The 18,919-nt window shown below is 47.5% G+C and overlaps 1 protein-coding gene across 2 annotated transcripts in view; it reads left to right on the top strand.

Moving 5' to 3' along the window:
- The window catches only part of LOC135391296 (uncharacterized), an 84,560-nt gene extending 66,869 nt beyond the window's left edge, over positions 1-17,691 (top strand). For both annotated transcript variants that reach the window (XM_064621511.1, XM_064621510.1), the window contains 3 exons: positions 3,198-3,274; positions 12,468-12,669; positions 17,350-17,691. In XM_064621511.1, coding sequence (XP_064477581.1) covers positions 3,198-3,274; positions 12,468-12,669; positions 17,350-17,367 — 297 coding nt within the window. In that variant the 3' untranslated portion in view covers positions 17,368-17,691. The remainder of the gene's footprint in view (positions 1-3,197; positions 3,275-12,467; positions 12,670-17,349) is intronic.
- The last annotated feature ends 1,228 nt before the right edge of the window (positions 17,692-18,919 follow it).

The raw sequence follows: 18,919 nt of genomic DNA, 5'->3' as shown, positions 1-18,919 counted from the left end.
TGGTAACAACGTGGCATCACCAGCTTTCCGCAGCTCCCAATAGAGCCCACAGTACAAGAAAATCCACGCAACACTGGGCACACGACCAATGAGCATGCAGGGATTTCTCCCTCAATCCTCCAATCAGGAGGCTGTCCGTCCGGCTCGCAGCCTGACCGGTTCTGACTCCTACTGACTTCTCCTTACTACTGCTGTAGGCTATACCGGCCTCGCCGGTGTCGGCTACCACTGACTTCTAGGTCTAGGCCTATATTAGCTTTCATGCACGCAGTACAGTTATTCCGCGATTCGAAAACAGCTCTCAAAATTGTTGTAATGAACAGAAATTTATTTGAGCCATTATACTGACACAATCACTTGGCAGTTTGACGCATTTGCATGAGCTAACCGTACTTAGTCCATTGCGTAGCTCTTCCTGGCGCACTGCAACCATCCGCCGGAAGCTCCCATTGACGCAGTGGTCCAGGGAAAATGGCGGGCGCCCAAACCACGTGATCTGCAGGAGCCGCTCACAGCGTCCCAGATCGTCAGCAGCGCGGGAACAAAGCTCGGGTCAAGTAACAGCTGGGCCATGTGCGTCGTTGTTGCCGATAGCTGCGGGAGCATTAAAACAAAACAAAAATCTATTTATGATCCGTAACTCTGCACGAAAATCACTGTTATGATAGGCAATCGATGTTGATTTCGTATTTGAACACCAAAGCACACTTGTCACAAATGTTCGTAGATCACAGTGAATGAACGGCTGCGACGTGCATGAGGGGCAACTAGCATAACCGCACATAATTTGATTAGCGGCATATCCGAAACGCACAAGTTACGGCAATGCACTGCACTATGAAACGCCGCTAACGTACCGAGTGACTCGTAAATGCTGTACGTAATACACTTAATGTGATAAACCTGCATTACTTCCTTCGGTCACAAACAGTAACCAAACTTGTCTTACCGTTCACCTGCGAGACATCGGAAAGACTGCAGGCTTCCTCTCTAACGATTTCTGCGTCATTTGGAGGCGAAGGGTGCAGGGATTCCCTGTCATGTTCGTCTTCCCGCTTTTCTGATGATCAGGTGGATGTGCCATTTTGTTCTCACATTCGCCATAATCTAAATCTAAAGCATTCAAAACTCTTTAAACTACCCGCTAGCGTCTGCGAGCACAACGGCTGTAGTCCGAGTGAACACGCGTGGCCGGTCAGACATGATGTCTCCTTCGTCGTTTTTCTTTCTCCTCCCTTCGACCAATGGTGGTGGTGGTGATGGTGAAAGGGCTTGCCGTTGTCGGCCTCACGTATGTGGGCAACGTCACGACTGATAGTCACGCTTTTGAACGTGAACGTCACGCTTTCAGATATATGTGGGCACAGTTCCGTAGAAGTCGGCCGGGACACACAACCCCCAGGGCCTCTGTGAGGCGAAAAACGGCGAGCCCTATCACCATCACCAAGGACGAGTACCTTGAGCATCGATGTGAATGCCTAGCAGGTCCAGCTTTGGAACACCGAAAACATTTCCTGGCATTGAGACACAAACCAGACCGGGATTCTGTTTCCAAAACTTCTCTGTACCCGTTGCTCGTGCTCTTGCAGATTTCGGTCTGTGATGACGATGTCGTCTAGAAATAACGCGACGCTGGGTATTCCTTTGAGCACCGTTACGATGAACCTTTGGAAGATGATGATGGAAGATGGGGGGGGGGGGGTAATGGCAGGATAGGCTCGCCGTTGTTTAAGAGTGTAGACTTCACCGCATAGCACGCTCTGCGCCAACCGTTGCCACGGATGATAGGGTTATCACTTCAGATTCGAGGAGAGTGGTAGACGTACGCCCCCTCTCTCTTCGAATCAGAAGCGATATTTGTATCATTCGTGGTTGGCGCAGAGCGTGCTATGCGGTGAAGTTCAGTTTTAAGAGTGCATCTCCCACTCCTTCCTGCTATTCTCTCTCGATCTGTCCATGTCTGTACGCCGCTCATAGCCACAGTTGCTTCGCGGCGCTGAAAGGAAAAATGAAACATCATGAAATGAGAAAACATCACTCGGAGAAGGCCAATCAGGACGAGGCAACCGACCGGGAGGTATGCATGGTCACGGAGAGTTGTGATCCGCTTGCGGTTTCTGGTTAGCGTCAGACGTATTCCAACAACACTGTGTTCCACGCAACATGGTCGCGTCCGGACTCACATTGGTAGGCGAAAGTGGGCATATTTACCGAGGTCTTTTCACGGTGTAAACGCGAAGCAGACGACATCGCAGACGATCGCCTGCGCTTCGTATGCCTGGCTTGCATCCTCCTATGGGGCAGCAGCAGAGGGAGTGCGAATCTTGAGGACGCGCCTTTATTTAATATATACGCTGTTTTCTGAAGGGAAACGTGGCCACGTTTCTGAATGCGCGATAGTCCCTTAGAGGGTCTCGCTAACGGGATCCTCACTAATTATATTTGACTTTAACTATATAGTCACACCACAATCTCTGTTGTGGCGCATTATGACCTCTGTTGTCGATGCGCCAATCATCATCATCCTTCAAGTGCTTAGTGCCCCAACTCATACGTGCGGTCATACGTGCGGTGCCACACAACTATTTTTCATTACATCAAACGCCTATTCTCGCTGAAACACCTGTTCACGCTCACATTTTTTTTTTAATTGGGTGTTAGCGCCGCGAAGCAACTGTGGCTATGAGCGACGTACAGATGTGGACAGACGGAGAGAGGATAGCAGGAAGGAGTGGGGGACAGGGGGTTAGTATGCGTCCTGGGCCGACTTCAGGGGGAACTGTGCCGACATTCGTCTGGAATGTCCTCGCTCACATTGTCCGCGCGGAGTAACAATTTTATTCGTGCATAAAACCGTTTCGTACCGTGTAAGATTATTTCATATTTTGAGGTCACACGCGTATCCTTTGATGAAGGAACGGCTGCATGGTTCAAATTTTTCACCGCCGAAGGGGCGGCATCGAGATCACGGCGTTTGATGGGATTACAGACTGACACGATCATCGTGAATAATGCCATTCGCAACCCCATTGGTATTAGATTATGTCACTAGTTCTAAGTGCAGCGAATATAAGCGGGTAAACGAGTAGTCAGGCTCATCAAAGACTCAACAGAAAATGAAGTTGGATAAAGATCGATCTTGTTTAAAAAAAAGGAAACAAAACAAGAATTGATCTTTGCGTTCCTTTCGCCTGCAGAGCAAGGATTTCACGCAACCTGAATTTATTATGTACCCTGGAGGATACATCGTCATTGAGGGAAGCGCCACAGAAACGTAAGTCCTGCTGCCTTGTTTTAGACGGAGTTCTTGCCTTACTTTAAGTGGCATAAGAGACGACGAGAGGACACGTAACATGAAGCAACGAGCAGAGACACGGATGTAGAGGACGAACCAGTCCCCCAATAATCAACCGTTGCTGATAACACAACGATATACAATGAACGAATAAAGAGCGGTTGTTAGCGAACAGTCACGGCAACGCACCACAGTGCTGTATGAAAGAACTACACGCATTTTTTTGCATCAAATTTTCTCCTTTATGGGTCCAGGGTTGCGGAATGCGATCACCCATTCCATTCCATTCCGAGGAATGGAGATTTGTGATAATTCCATTCCTTTGAGTTCCTCGGAATGAAAAGGTATGACTAATTCTCACTCCTGGAATGGCTTGGCAATAACCCAATTCCATTCCTTTAATTCCATGAATAAAAGAAAAGGGACCGGTAACCGTTCAGGGTAGCCCACCAGTGCTATAGAGGAGATTGACATTAACCATCACGGAAAAAGCAAAAAGACAAACAAAAGTTATTTCGCCCTTGGCCGTGTGGTACTCACACCAGTCCATTCCAATTCCATTCCGCCTGCGAAAAAAATGCCTAATTACATTCCATTCCATTCCGGGCTCTGATAAATCTGGAATGATTCCGGAATCATTCCAACCCTGAAGTGGCAACTCCGCAACCCTGGTTACATCATCGACAACAACAACAATAAATGATGACGATGAGATGGGGTGTTTCACCGCGGTGGTGCGGTATACCCTACTCCATTGCACGTGGAACATTATGTGAGGATGACGAGGGATGATAATGTGTGATGATGATGATGATGAACTAAAGCGTCTGGAGCAATCCAGTGGTCGACAGAAAGTCCAGCAGGTGAAGAACCCGACGATGGAGCACAGGATCTTCATAGGGGCCAATGAGTGCAGCTAAGGTGAGCGGTCTCTTGCTGGTACGGGCTCTCTCTCTTATCTCTTGTTCAACGGGCAAGCTCATCACACAATATCCGCCTTTGCGGGCAGTAGAGTGAACATTCCATAATAATGTGCTGGGTGTTCGCCACGACAGCGCAGGTGGAACAGAGGCCCGTGTCACAGCATCTGATCATGCACTTGAATTGCGGGGTGAAAGCCACATTCAGTCGGAGTCTACGCAGAAGGGAGGTAAAATGGCGTAATAGACGGGCAGGGAAAGAAAACGACAAATTTCGGTCTACCGAATACACGAGAGATTGAGCCGTGATGTCCCGGCGCCATTGCTGCAGAGCCGAGGGTTGAAACCATGCAGTTAGTAGGGTCCTTCTGTCACCTCTCGACAGCACAATGGGCACGGCTGTCGGGGACTCGTGGGCAGCCGTTGCTACTTTGTCAGCCTCCTCATTGCCTCTTAGACCGCAGTGACCTGGAATCCACTGCAGGGATATGTGATGACGTTCATCATGTAGCCTGGTTTCATCACGTTGGGTCGTACACTGTTAAAATAGAACTTCACCACATAGCACGCTTGTAGCCAACCGTCGTTCCGAATGATATCATTTATTGAAAATGGAAGGAGGCGTCTATCTGGGAAACATTATGCATGTCCGGATAGGCGCCTCCCCCCTGTTTTGAACAAATCAGGACACAGGATGATATCATTCGGAGTGATGGTTGGCTATAGGAGCGTGCTATGTGGTGCAGTTCTGTTTTCGCGGCCTCGTGCGCTTTCTTCAAGAAACGGGCCTAGCGGAAAGACCACTCCAGTGCACCTCTCACCTACAGTGTGCTTCCGTCCCATCAGTATCGGTCATCCTGCCTCGCTGCATCACTTTGAAGTCCTCAACTCCCCTCTCCCACTTTCCTTTTTTTGGCTATAGTCGCGACGATGCCCACTTGAGTGCGGCCAACAACGGCAAGCTACCTCGACCCCCCCCCCCTGTTTTAACAGTGTATGACGTTCACGTTCGTACATGTTCGTTGTACATAGCTGTTCATAAACAACTGCGCTCTGTTCGTTCATTGTATTGCTCTGCATTGCACAGTATAGGCTCAAAGTTGGTCGCCTCCGTTGTCTACTTCCTTATGGTAATACTCGTCGCCTCATGCTACGGATACGTTACGCTATAAAAGGCATCCTTGCTACGGTACGCTATAAGAGGCATCCTTCGTGGCCGTTTTACTTGCGCTGGGAGCTCTAAACACTTCGAAGAATCTCGAGGAGCGAGCTGCCTTCAACGACATGTTCTGTTCTTCAAAGCGGCACCAAAGGGCAAACAATTCTTCACTTGGAATAATGAATGATGCCGTTGCCTCGACCATAAAGGCCGTGATTCGTGCGCGAGCGGAACCTGTTTCCCTGTTCTCTCCTCCTCAAGACAACTTGGAGCGGCCTGTCGTTGGTCTCGTTGCAGTAGCAAATGAAATCACCTGTCGACCTCAGAGCAGCAAGATCGGGTCGCGTCTCCCTGGTTTCGTTCTTACTTTTTCAGGCCATGTTTTGTAAACTGAATTGCGATAAGATAAGATATGGAAGGTCAATGGAATTTTGATACGGAGCCCGAACTTTGGAAAGTGTACCCACACTCTTAGAAATGAACTTCACCGCACAGCACGCTCTTAGCCAACCATTTTTGTGACACTTATGCTGTTCATAATTGTCACAAAAAAGGCGTACGCCTCCCGTTTTCAACAAATCAGGGCAGATAACGATATCATTCGAGATGATGTTGGGCTACGAGTGTGCTATGCGGTGAAGTTCATTTCTAAGAGTGTACTTAACGCACCTGTTGTAAATAGAGAACAATTAGGGAAGCGAAGGTTTGGCACTTTAGCGCGTGTAACGCGTGCCCGGGTTTGTGTTCATTCTCTTGGATTAAAGGAGGTAAGAACTCCTATCTACACGTATTTGGTTACGGGTTTAATATATGTAATATTGTTCTTCTACGCTTCGTAATTCTATTTACAATTTATTGTTCAATTCTTCCCCTTCATAACTTGTGCAGCGTTAATACAAAAACGCACTCTCTTTCGTATTCGGGCGAGTAGACGCACCGCCGTCCAGATACCTCTATCCATCGTTACGTCATCTGAAGTATTGTAGCACCCAATCAGACGCCAACGCGAAGGTACACATAGCGTTCTGCTTTACCCACTTCAAGATGAACGTCACTACATAGCACGTTCCTAGCCAACCATCATCCCGAATGACAACGTTCTCGTCTCTGATTTGTTGAAAACGGGAGGCGTAACCCATTTTGTAGCCGTGCATAATAGATACATAATAGGCTCCGCCTCTCGTTATCAACAAATCATGGGCGAGAACGTTGTCATTCGGGAAGGTGGTTGGCTAGGAGCGTGCTATGTGCTGAAAATACGCACCTATGTAATTCACCTATACAAAAGGTGTCACAGACAACACGTTGAAATCGTCGTTTGGAGCCGACACAGTCGGCGGGCTCGCTTGGTACAGTTCCTAGCTCCTTTAAAGGCTATAGTCGCGGTTGCCATGACCTCCGGTTGCTCAGGCTCTCTTCCTTCAGTGTCAGCTTTGCAGTTTTTCATCCCTAGAAATCTGGACGAATCAATCCGACTGAAAAATCCGAAATCTGGATTCGACGCGTCCATCCCTTCAACAACCCCAAGCTCCAGCAACTTAAAGATGCAGTACCAAGCACCCCATCTTGTTAACCGCGAAACACCGTTTCACTGACATCATGATATTTAGAGTTCATAATCACCTTTTGCATGCCGGAGTCCAACGCTCCACGTTTTGGACGACGCTCGGATCTTTCGCGGGTGCTCCCGCCTATCACTATTCATGGATGTTCTACACTCTTAAAAATGAACTTCACCGCATAGCACGCTCCTTGCCAACCATAATCTCGAACGATATCGTTATCTGCCCTGATTTGTTGAAAACGGGAGGCGTACGACTTTTCTGTGACAATTATGAACAGCATAAGTGTCACAAAAAAAGCGTACGCCTCCTGTTTCAACAAATCAGGGCTGATAACGATATCATTCGAGATTATGGTTGGCTAGGAGCATGCTATGCGGTGAAGTTCATTTTTAAGAGTGTAGTTTTCGCCACCCAGCATCGTATCGAATGGCGATCCATCGTCTTGTGTGCTCCCTTGTAGGGATGTTGGTGGGAGCGACTCATACGGACGGTGAAAGAGGCATTGGAGCGCCCTCTAGGAAGAAAGCGCATCACGTTCGAAGAATTGACAACCATTTTGTGTGCAGTCGAAGCGCCCGTGCACTCTCGTCCGCTTATGTACGTCGGAACGGACCCCTGGGCAATTACTAGTGGCGAAACTCGCTTATCGTGCCTGCTCTGACTCTGACCTGGAGGGACAAGAGTGTGTGGTCACGCCTTGCGCGTCGTAAGGGTCTTCCGCTCGGCATTGCTTTGACGGTGTCCGGCTGACCGCAGTAGCAAGCCTTTCCGTAAACTCATAAAGCGGACTGTGACCCATCAAGCAGAAAGTGCTATAGCAGACGTGTAGCCCATCTTGTAATTCACATTGGTTGATGACCGAATACCTACGTTGACGTAAGCCTCACCAGTGTTTGGTTGTCCGTTCTTAGCGGTAGTTTTCGTCCAAACAATAGTACGTGCCATTTCTCGCACGCCCACAAGCGGCGAAGTGGTTGCTCTACTGGTTTCATGGATGGTTTCATTGTATGACTGTTGCACTTTGCGAGATCCAACTAATCTGAGAATAGGTCAGGGTAATTCCTAAGACTTGGGGTAGATATGTCTTAGGCTGCGTAGAGGTGAGTAGAGTAGAGAGAAAGATTTCCGAGAAAGAGTAGGTACGATGAAAATGTCTAGGGCTTGCAGCGTATCTATGCTAGCACTAGCAGTACCCTTGTCCACTACACGGAGCGGACAAGTGGCAGTCGTCTCCCCAAAACGCACCGTAGCAGTAAAAACTACTTCCACATGTGTCACCGGTCTAGTATAGTCACTGTGTACAATTTGTGACTTGTGTAGGGCAAGTGCCAGAACGTGAACAAGTGTCAAACCACAGGCTAACTGGTGATGCGTGATGAAAATGATTAAACCACGAGACAGGGAATACACAGAGGATCACAAGCACATTCTCGATCATTGTAACGGGAAATGTCCTGGACAGTTCATTTGAAAGTCTGGCTGTGAATAAACGTGCTATACTCTGTTCGTAAATGTGTTTTGTGATCGTCTTTGTACTTGCTGCCTCGGAGTTTAATCATTTTTATCAAGTGCGAGAAGTTCTTGTGGTATACTGCCGACGGTATAGAAGGTGAGAATCCAGATTCCGAGTAATCGGAGAGGAACGCGTTCAGCATGTATCTCACAGAAAAAAAAGAAAAGATGTCTTGCTGTTGGACGTCGTGGGACGAACTCATCAATGGTCTCGTCAGGTTGTTGCGCTCTGGCTCATGACCAGTAACGTTCCACTGCTCGATTTAGGGCTGTAGCGAACAAGTGCTCCAGGGTCCGTGCGGCACTGGCATAGACATCGTAAGAGCCATCAGAGGTCGCAAGAAATGGCTGCATCGGGTAAAGTACGGAATACCCTCCACACCGATGCATTCAGGAGAATGGACCTCTTACGTATACCGAAGGGTATATTCTGTCAAAATGGCGTCGATGCAGGCTAGCTGGTGGATGAACTTCATAACGTAAAAGCCTGAGTCTGGGCACACAGAGGGACGACGCGAACACACGACTCAAACCAGCGAAGTGTCGGTATATTTGTGTCGTTTCTTTGTGTGCCCAGACTTAGGCTTTTACATTACGGAGTATTATGTTCCTTAGCATGTTTCAATGTAGGTCGTAAACACTGATCTCTATAGTATATGGCCGGATCGCGCATAGGGTGCGCTAGAGCGTGGTCGCCGGCCACCATATTGGTGGGCCCAACGCATCCTGTCGCACAGTTTTGGGTGCACTTCACGCACGGATAGAGAGAGGGGGATAACTTTTCACAGGTAAGATCTTCATTTTGATGAATAATCGTGTTTATTCGTATCGCAGGCATCTGACAACTCGGACTTGCTTGCACTGCTACTTCGCTGGTGCTTTAAGTAGAACGTGAAGAAAAACAATGTGCAAGTTTCCGGCGATGCAGAATCAAAAATAACAAAGACGGTTAAGAGCATCAACTGTTTACTATATACATTAAAAACAAGACTTTCGTGCATAGTCTGCACTTCTTCAGGTTTGAGGACCTGTTACAAGTGGTGAAGCATATATCAAAAACCAAGTCACACTTGTAACAGGTCCTCAAACCTGAAGAAGTGCAGCCTACTGCATGAAAGTCTTGTTTTTAATGTATATAGTAAACAGTTGATGCTCTTAACCGTCTTTGTGCTTTAAGTACTAAGGAATTATGTTTGGCTGCTCTTATAGATCTGAAAACCATGTATTTTCTATAAACAATGTGCTATACAGGTTTCCTCACAGTCGCCCCGCTGTGCCGAAGAAGCGGGTGCAGAACCTGGGTCGCAAAAATTGGGGCCCATCTAAATCTTCGGTGCTCTGCAGCAGACACCTTGAGGAGACCTGATTCGATCGTAGAGGGCAAACTGTACGACTTTAGAGTGATGCTGTACCTACAAAGTTTCATTTTCCGCAGCACTTCCTAAGAGTAACACAATAGTGACACATTATAATTTGATGGGGTACCTGTTGAGACGTGTGCGCTGACAGCTGAACAACTGCAACACACTCGTAACAGCAACGTTATTATCAGATGAGGAATGGGGAGTTTCATTGCCAGGGGCGATACTCCACCCCATTTCTGGTGGTGATGTGGTGAATAAAATAATGCGCCCCTTCACAATAAACAGCGAGGTCTTATTGTAGAACACACACACACACTCGTAGAACATAATACGACAGTGCAAAAAGTCCAACGAGAACCATACAGCACCAAACCGCACAATAACGATCGAAAACCACAGAACACCACAGGAAAACCAAACACGACACGAAAACCGAACAACAAACGGAACTATACCTTACAATAACAAACAGTGTGAACCCTTTCTGAGCAAAAAGAATGAATTGTACAGGTTGACATTCACCGAATTCACCTTCATCCGTATGCTCCCCGTGCGGAGTACATGCAGCGGAGAAGAAAAAGAAGGCAATTACCATTAAAAACTACAGGAACACCGCTGAAGGACGATTGGAATACATCAGCACACTGATTCATAAGAAAGATGCATGCTAATCAGCAATGAAGAGCGTTTAAAGCGCAACAAATGGTCCAAATCAAATCGCTTCCCATTGTCTCCTATGGCAGAAGCCAGCGCCATTGGGCCCTCCAACATGGCGGCCGGGTGCCGCACCTCTCTCTCACGAGCCCCTCTCCTATGCGCGATCCAGCCTTTATACATAGAGATCAGTGGTCGTAAACAGTTGGATCCATTTCTCGTATCGGATGGCTGGCTTTCCCGGGGAATAGAAAAAGACTGGGGATGCAGGTTCATATCTATTGCAGCAAAAATGTCCATCTCCGTCCACGTCCAGCACCGAATGATCTTCCTTGGTGGTGCTGCTGAAAGGGCTTCTTCTTGCACTCTTCCCCACTCCTTCCTCTTCCTCTTCTCCTACGCCCAATCAAAAGACAGCCCTTTCCCTTGTTGGTACACTCTTAAAAATGAACTTCACCACATAGCACGCTCCTAGCCAACCATCACCCCGAATGACAACGTTCTCGCCCTAGATTTGTTGAAAACGGGAGGAGGAGCCTATTTTGTGCCGTGCATAATGGCACAAAATAGGCTCCTCCTCCCGTTTTCAACAAATCAGGGGCGAGAACGTTGTCATTCGGGATGATGGTTGGCTAGGAGCGTGCTATGTGGTGAAGTTCATTTCTAAGAGTGTACTGCTAGAATTAGCCCGCCATACTAGAATAACGACGGACAACAACCGTTCTAGTTGGTAGCCAGAGCCGAACTGCCTGAGCTGCACCGTGTGTCGGAGATTTCTGGCGCACGTCAAAAGATCCCCAGGTGGTCCAAATTATCCGCAGTCCTACCCTGCGGCACGTGCAACATGTCACCACACTCCGCAGACAAACCTTACGTGGAACATCACAGTACCATTATTTGCTGTTTAATATCGCGCGCCACGATTCAGGGTGCGCTATCGATGGCGGTAGTTTGTGCCATTATGCACGGCACAGAATAGGCTCCGCCTCCCGTTTTCAACAAATCAGGGACGAGAACGTTGTCATTCGGGATGATGGTTGGCTAGGAGCGTGCTATGTGGTGAAGTTCGTTTTTAAGAGTGTGCTTTGTGAAAATACCATATCCCATTTTCCCCGAAGGCTCTTGTGCGGAACGACTTTCAAAAACTCGCGGCCTCGTGCGCTTTCTCCAAGCAACAGGCCTAGCGGAGAGACCACTCTAGTGCACCTCTCACCTACAGTGTGCTTCTGTCCCATCAGTACCGGTCATCCTGCTTCTACATCACTTTGAAGTCCTCAACTCCCCTTTCTCCCACCTTCTTTTCCTTTTTTTTGGCTATAGTCGTGACGATGCCCACTTGAGTGCGGCCAACAACGGCAAGCTACCTCGACCCCCCCCCCCCCCTCGTTTTTAAGAGTGCACTTTAAGACCTGTAAAGGGCGCGAAGCAAATTTTGAGCGCGCAGGGATTCTTTACAAAAGCAGGAAAATTGGAGCATTTCTATATGAGGATGCGGTGAACTCAAAGAAACTTAGATGTGGCAGCAGCCCTATACACTCTAAAAACAGAACTTCACCGCATAGCACGCTGTGCGCCAACCATTGCCGCGGATGATAGGGTTATCGCTTTTGATTCGAGGAGAGAGGAAGGCGTACGCCTTTTTGTGGCAATTACCATATATCCAAATTGCCATAAAAAGACGTACGCCCCTCTCTCTCCTCGAATCGGTGAAGCTCTGTTTTTAGAGTGTAGAACAGCTTATCTCGAAGGGGCGTATCAGGAAGTATTGACGACGTAATCGTAAGCAAGACAGGGAAATATAACCAATCAAAAAGGTGGAAAGAAGAGTTAAGGGACGGGAAAAAGCAAATAATGACAGCTAGAGTTGAGCAATAAATTGTATGTCAGATCAGTGTTGCGCCTTGTATCGTCTTTTCACATGTTGTTTTGCGCATTGAGGTTTCTAGCGATTTTAACCCGAACTTTTGACTGAATCTTTAAACTCATTATTATACGCAGGTTCCAGATCACGCGCGGTGCCGGTGTAGCCTACACCGGCAATAGGACTGGATCGGGACTTCGTCTAGTGATGAAGACATTCGCGACAAGTTATTGTGTAGAACTAGTCGGTCACGACTTCAACTCCGTGCCACGCTCCAGCCCCATTTACACTGCTCCGTTCGTCGTGTCAAGTGAATTCCATCTGACGAGCTTCACCATGGTAAGGACGCATGGACGAAAAAGTTATGAATGTTGGCTGTTGGTTCAAGGCACGGCTGCGAAGGTAACAAGGTACAGATCGGAAAACTGAAAAAAAAAAAAAAGAAAGAAAACGCAGGACCAAGTGTATGGCCCCATGTGACGTCATCGTCGCGTACTACTTTGTCACTTTTCGCAGCGGCGCCTTCAACGCAAAGCAGCGCAGCCGACGAGGGGAAGCTCGGGGCCGTAATGGGACCGTTGGCTCAGAACTTCCCGATAGCATGAGAGTGGTGAATTTTTCCTCACAAACAAACAAACAAGGATTATCTGCCGTCCGCTAGCCAGTACTCGTAAACGCACAGCCGAAGACGGTTCCGGGCCGTCCTGTTCTCGCTTACTTGCCATTGCGTGCCAGTTCCATGCACTGCGATGAAGTTCTTGCATCGGAAGAGTGACCCCGTGCCACCGTAGGGAGGCAACCACGTGATTCCCGCATCGTGGAGCTGGGTGAGAGAGCGAGATCGCGCGCTGGGTGCCAATGGGTCCCTGAGCGTGCCTGAGCGCACCCCAGAGTGTGAGACTCCGCGCACTTTTCGAGCTCCCGTTTCAAATGGGTGCATGGAAGCAGACGACAAGATGCTTGAGATTTTTTATGACGTCACTTCCTGCTGAGCGGCAGCAGGAGAAGCAAAGTACGGATTGTCTATGTTACCCAATGCTCCGATTTCGGGAAACTGTAGTAGTTCTATAACTGTTATCATTCTTTTTTATTATTAGTTGGGAACTCCCTCGCGGGTAACCGCGGTTATTCGTGGGAGATGCAATAACAACAACGACTACTACATGAATGACAATGGGATGAGGTGATTCACCACAACAATTGCAGTATACCTCAGGGCATGTGGGTTAATTTGAGCGGGATGACGATGCAAAAGATGCAGATGCCTTAATGCAGACACCTTCACGCCATGCAGTCACCTTGACAGAAAAGAGCCCCTATGGCGTCCGTTAAAAATTCCCATCTCTTCCAATAAACCTCTACCCGTCAAACGTCATCATGACGTTGGTAGACAGACCGAAACAGATCGGAAGGGGAGGGCTGGGTTTCACGAATGGGCAATTGTTCGCTGCCTCCTATTAAAAGAAAAGTAGGACCGAAGGTCGCGTCCCTTTCGGAGACCATCGTAATCCCCTCAGGACGGTGGCTTTCGGGCGCGACCTTGTTCGCTGTCGAACACTATGACGTCATTTGTTTACAAACAGGTAGAGGTCTATTCATTCGCTGTTACAAGGAAAAGTCTTCACAACTGCCGTCGTCTCTTTCAATGTTAGTATAGGTTAACCTAAGCCAACGTGTCCTCCGTCTACAGGGTGTCCCAGAAAACGTGTCATTGAATTATAATAAAAAAAACTACACCACCTAGAGTCATGCGGTCAATGGCATTTGTTCTTACTGGGTTTTTGCCACCTCCTCATGTGAATGTCGTGTAACGTAAGTTTAATTATGTAAATTTTTGCGAGCTTAAGTCGGAAATTTGCCTAGTAAAGTGACTTTTTTACCCCACCAATGTGAAGAGCGTGTCTAATTTAGTCAAATTAATGATAATTGACAGGGGTATTCAGGAGCTATCCCATCGGAAAAAATAGCCAAACATCGTGCTCTACACTGTTAAAACAGAACTTCACCACATAGCACGCTCCTAACCAACCATCATACCGAATGATATCATTCTGTGTCATGATTTGTTCAAAACAGGCGGGAGGTGCCTATTTGGGACAGATTATCTTGTCCCAGATAGGCGCCTCCCCCCTGTTTTGAACAAATCATGACACAGAATGATATCATTCAGTATGATGGTTGGTTAGGAGCGTGCTATGTGGTGAAGTTCTGTTTTAACAGTGTACGGAGGTCGCACAGAATAGCGCACGATGAATTTTTCAGCGCAATCTTTGTCAGTCCGACGAAAGGAGGTTGGAAACCCAGCCCTCCCCGACATCGCAGAAAGAGATAAAACAAGCACGGCTTATCACGTCCGACTTTCGCTGGGATAATGCTTTCCCTCTCCAAATTTTAAAAACTGTTACTTTTTCTACTATCACTCTGTGGGCTGGCTTCGGAACCTCCTGTCGTCGCACTGAGAGCGATTGCGCTCAGAAAGTCATCGCGAGCTACGGTCCGGGGCTCCGAAAAGCATGATATTCGGCTATTTTTTCCGATGGGATAGCTCGTGAATATCACTGTGAATTATCATGAATTTGAGTGAATTCGGCACGCTCTTCATATTGGTGGGGTAAAAAAGTGACCTTTACTTGGCAAATTTCCGAGTTCAGTTCGCAAGTATTTACATAATTAAACTTGGAGTGTATGACATTCACATTAGGAGGTGGCAAAAACCTTATAAGAACAAATGCTGTTGACCGCATGATTCTAGGTGGCGTAGTTTTTTTATTATAATTCAATGACACGTTTACTGGGACACCCTGTATACACTGCATGAGCAAACAACGGCATCGGCGAGCGGGCGGTGTAGCGCTGCAAAGTCGCTTTCCGCTGTTTAGTGGCCGCTCCGAGTGTCCAAAGAGGGACGCCTACTTGGAGTGACAGTCGCACCTTGAGACGGGTCTATCAAAGTTGTTACCATGACGTTCGGCATCGCACGTTGGTCTACTTGGCCAATTTTCATCACTGGAAACTGCTTAGATATGAAATAAACGAATTTTAAAGATAAGCGCCGCCTCCGCAGCAGCGAAAGTTCCAGCTGGACCGACATCAACGTGACGTATTTTTTCAAAGCGAACCAGAGGGCTGCGAGCAGTCGACCGGGCAGAGCCGGCAGGCTCTGCGACCGGGTTGTTATTGGCGGCATCTCCCGTGTAAACCCTGACCTGCGGTGAAAACTAAACGTCCTGCGCGTCTGTTCTTCGCATTTTCCGGACTACGCCAAAAGTTTCACGGACATTGTACGTGTGGTTCCAGTAAAAAGAAAGCGTTTGAATTGACGCCGTGCTAGCAGGTGGGTTCTACGGCACGTCGAGCATCCTGTAAGGACAGCATATGCAAGTACTGGTCGAACAATTAGCCGAAATTCATGAATTAGGAAATGCGAGATAGCAGAATTGGAGCACGTCATTACTCCCCAGATCCGTCGTCCTCATTAAACTCCCTGAGAAGCGAGCGTACTTCGCGATATAAATTACCAAATTTCGCCTTGCAGTGCTTACAGACGACGGTGGATCAAAAGTGTCCCGATTCTCGGGGTCGCGCTTTCATTGGTTCTGATATAAATGCGTTTTCTCTTTTTACCAGAGAGGGATTTCTGGAATACACTCAACATCCGGCGTTTGCACTTGCCACGCATTCCATCGAATAACAGCCGAGGTGTCCCACTATTTCGTGATGCCGCGTTTTCGACAGCGTGGTCAGCAGGACATAGGGAATAAAATAACACTCTAGTGTCAGAATCGCTCGAAACGGATAAGACTGTCACTTTGTGATGTAATGTGATAAAGAAAAAACATGGGGACTGTCACTTGAACGCACCCATTCTCTGTTGTTCCGTTGTCAGCGGTAGTGAGGAATGACGTACGGCCATGGAGAAGTGTCTGTGCATTGTGTCAATATGTGCATTCAGCAGAGTATGAGCCATGCAATGTGCCCTTATGCTAGCCAGGTTCCAATAAATATGACGACATTTCGACTTTTTCTTGAATATCCAGTGGAAAAAATAGCACGCCACCATCAGCACCGAAAATTCAATTTCACATCATTATTTTGACCAAAAATGGCTGCGATTTTTTTTTTTCGTGTTAGCGCCGCGAAGCAACTGCATGTGGCTATGAGCGGCGTACAGACGTGGGTAGATGGAGAGAGGACAGCAGAAAGTAGTGGGGGGTTAGTATGCGTCCTGGGCCGACTTCAGTTGGAACTGCGCCGACATTCGTCTGGAAAGTCTTCGGAACACCCAGGGAAAACCTGAGACAGCACAGCCGGTGACGGGATTCGAACCCGAGTCACCTCCCAGTCTCGGCGTGGAAAGCGATCATCCTAACCACTATGTCACTGGAGCTGGTGGTCTGCGAACTGCTGCTAGACTTAGTATATGTATACTATAGTTCTGCTAGAAAAAATGATCTGCTGGAGATATTACATATGCATTTGGACAAATACGGTGGGAATAAACTGGAGCACGTACATGTGAAACGTATATGCAATCAAAGTGAAATTAGGATTCACTGACCTACATCTGAGTGTAGTATCAGAGCGCCTTGACATAACGCTTTTCTTGACCGAAATGAAGGTACTGTTGACCGGGACTGGGATGTTGATCATAATGAGGCACCGGTTTAAGGGGAAAATTGCACGTAACGTGAATCTTGACTGTAATGAGGCAGGAATGGGACACAATCCTACACCGAATGTGATTACAGATTGTTGTGCTCATTAGTGAGCTCACCCGGCTGAAGAAATTTACTAGGAGAACACGCTGCCGTGCGCACGGTACCCAATAGGTGCTCGGTGCGAGCTCGAATAGCGCGGAGCCTATACTGTAGGATTACAACGCACAAAGAATTTGGCAAAGTTCTTTTTGTAGCGGCAACCGAGTATTGATCCGGCGTAGCTGCATTTGAAACGAAATGTCTTGAAACAGTGTCGCGAAATAATTCGAGACGCATTGTGTTCCTACTTTTCTGTATGCAGGAAACTGGCGGCGGATAGGAGACGCGAGGAACAAGAACACACGAGGGCTAAAACGCGACACCTAGACACCTGCAGTCCTCGTGTATTTCGCACCGTTTGGACATGTGGCGCACCTCCCAAGCAGCCTCTTGTCTTTGTTTCCTCATCAGGCTATACTTTATCTCCCTCCTTTGCATGCACGCATGTCTCAAGGATGAAGAGGAAGTGGATAAAGAATGCTGAGAAGAAGAAGAAGAAGAGTGGAGAAAGAGGAAAGATAAAGAAAGGGTGGGCTCTTGGTACGTGCGACTCGTGTATGTGTGTTTCGTGTGCTGATCAAAATAAAATGACTTGCAAAAAGAAGCCATGGTGTAGATCGGACCTGTCTCTCCGAACTCGATTTTCTTTCTCTCTTTCTTTTCTTTTTTTTCTTTTTTTTTGCCGCCCTGGTAGTCAGGGCATTGATTTTTTTTCTTATGGTTTCTTTTTCATGCTTTTCAAATTGTTCCTCCACATGGAAAGCTGTAAAGAAGGGTTGCTACACAGTACAAACGATTCCGTACCCTTGTTGCGGAACGCACATGAGTACGATTTGAGTATGCATGAGTATGAGCTTTCTCCGGGCCACCGGCCTCTCGACCAGCCTCTAAGGCCCTTGTGTGTGTGTCTGTCTTTGCGTGTGTGTGTTTCTTTTCTTTCTCTTTTTCGTTTTCTTTTTATGGAAGGAATAGCAAGTCGGCCTATGCCTGACTAACCTTTCCTTGCTTTTTTTTTCAATAAACATATCCCCCTCGCCCCCTTATGTGCGGGACTATGCAGTGACTAGACTACATATACAGGGTGTTTCAGGAAAATCCCCCGGCTGAATAATTCGTGAACAGGTGACGCTATATCGAAGAAATTTCTTTTTGGTAAGGATCCTTGGGACAGCGGGTATGAACTGAGTAGTGAGCGGCTCATTTGCATACGCTCACTAATTAGATAAGCATCTTAACTTTTAACTTTTACTTCGCACTCTTACAGAGCCCCTGATTCACACAAGAAACCTGAAAAAATATTGCAAGAAAAAAAAACGCATCGCCATTTAGTAATTCTTTCCGAGTAATTAATCGGTTTCGGTTTACATATTTCTTGCGCGGAGCAGCGCACCAATGCGCTGTTTGGATCAGCTATCCGGCTGTCAACTTCGTGTTCATCCGCCTGGTTGACACACGTGGGTGACAGAAGATAAGGAACAGCCGCAAGACCGTCATCACGGACCATCATGCCGGATGAGAACGTTCTCTTCTTGGATTTGATAAGTAATGGGAGGCGTACGGCTTTCTTTCTTTCATCTTCTTCTTCTTCTTCTTGATTTTTTTTTTTTTTTGTACCGATGATGCCGTACATATGGACAAAAAGAAAGGCTCCGCCTCCTGTCTTCAACAAATCGAGCGAGAACGTTGTCATTCGGGATGATGGTTGGCTAGGTGCGTGCTGCGTGGTGTAGTTAATTTTTAAGAGTGTAACCACTACACTCTTAAAAATGAACTTCACCGCATAGCACGATCCTAGCCAACCATCATCTTGAATGATATCGTTATCTGGCCTG

The sequence above is a fragment of the Ornithodoros turicata genome, chromosome 4 (assembly GCF_037126465.1).
Source record: "Ornithodoros turicata isolate Travis chromosome 4, ASM3712646v1, whole genome shotgun sequence".
In the NCBI taxonomy this organism is placed as follows: domain Eukaryota; kingdom Metazoa; phylum Arthropoda; class Arachnida; order Ixodida; family Argasidae; genus Ornithodoros; species Ornithodoros turicata.
Note: the sequence above shows the minus strand (reverse complement) of the source record. Positions and strands in the feature narration are given on the sequence as shown.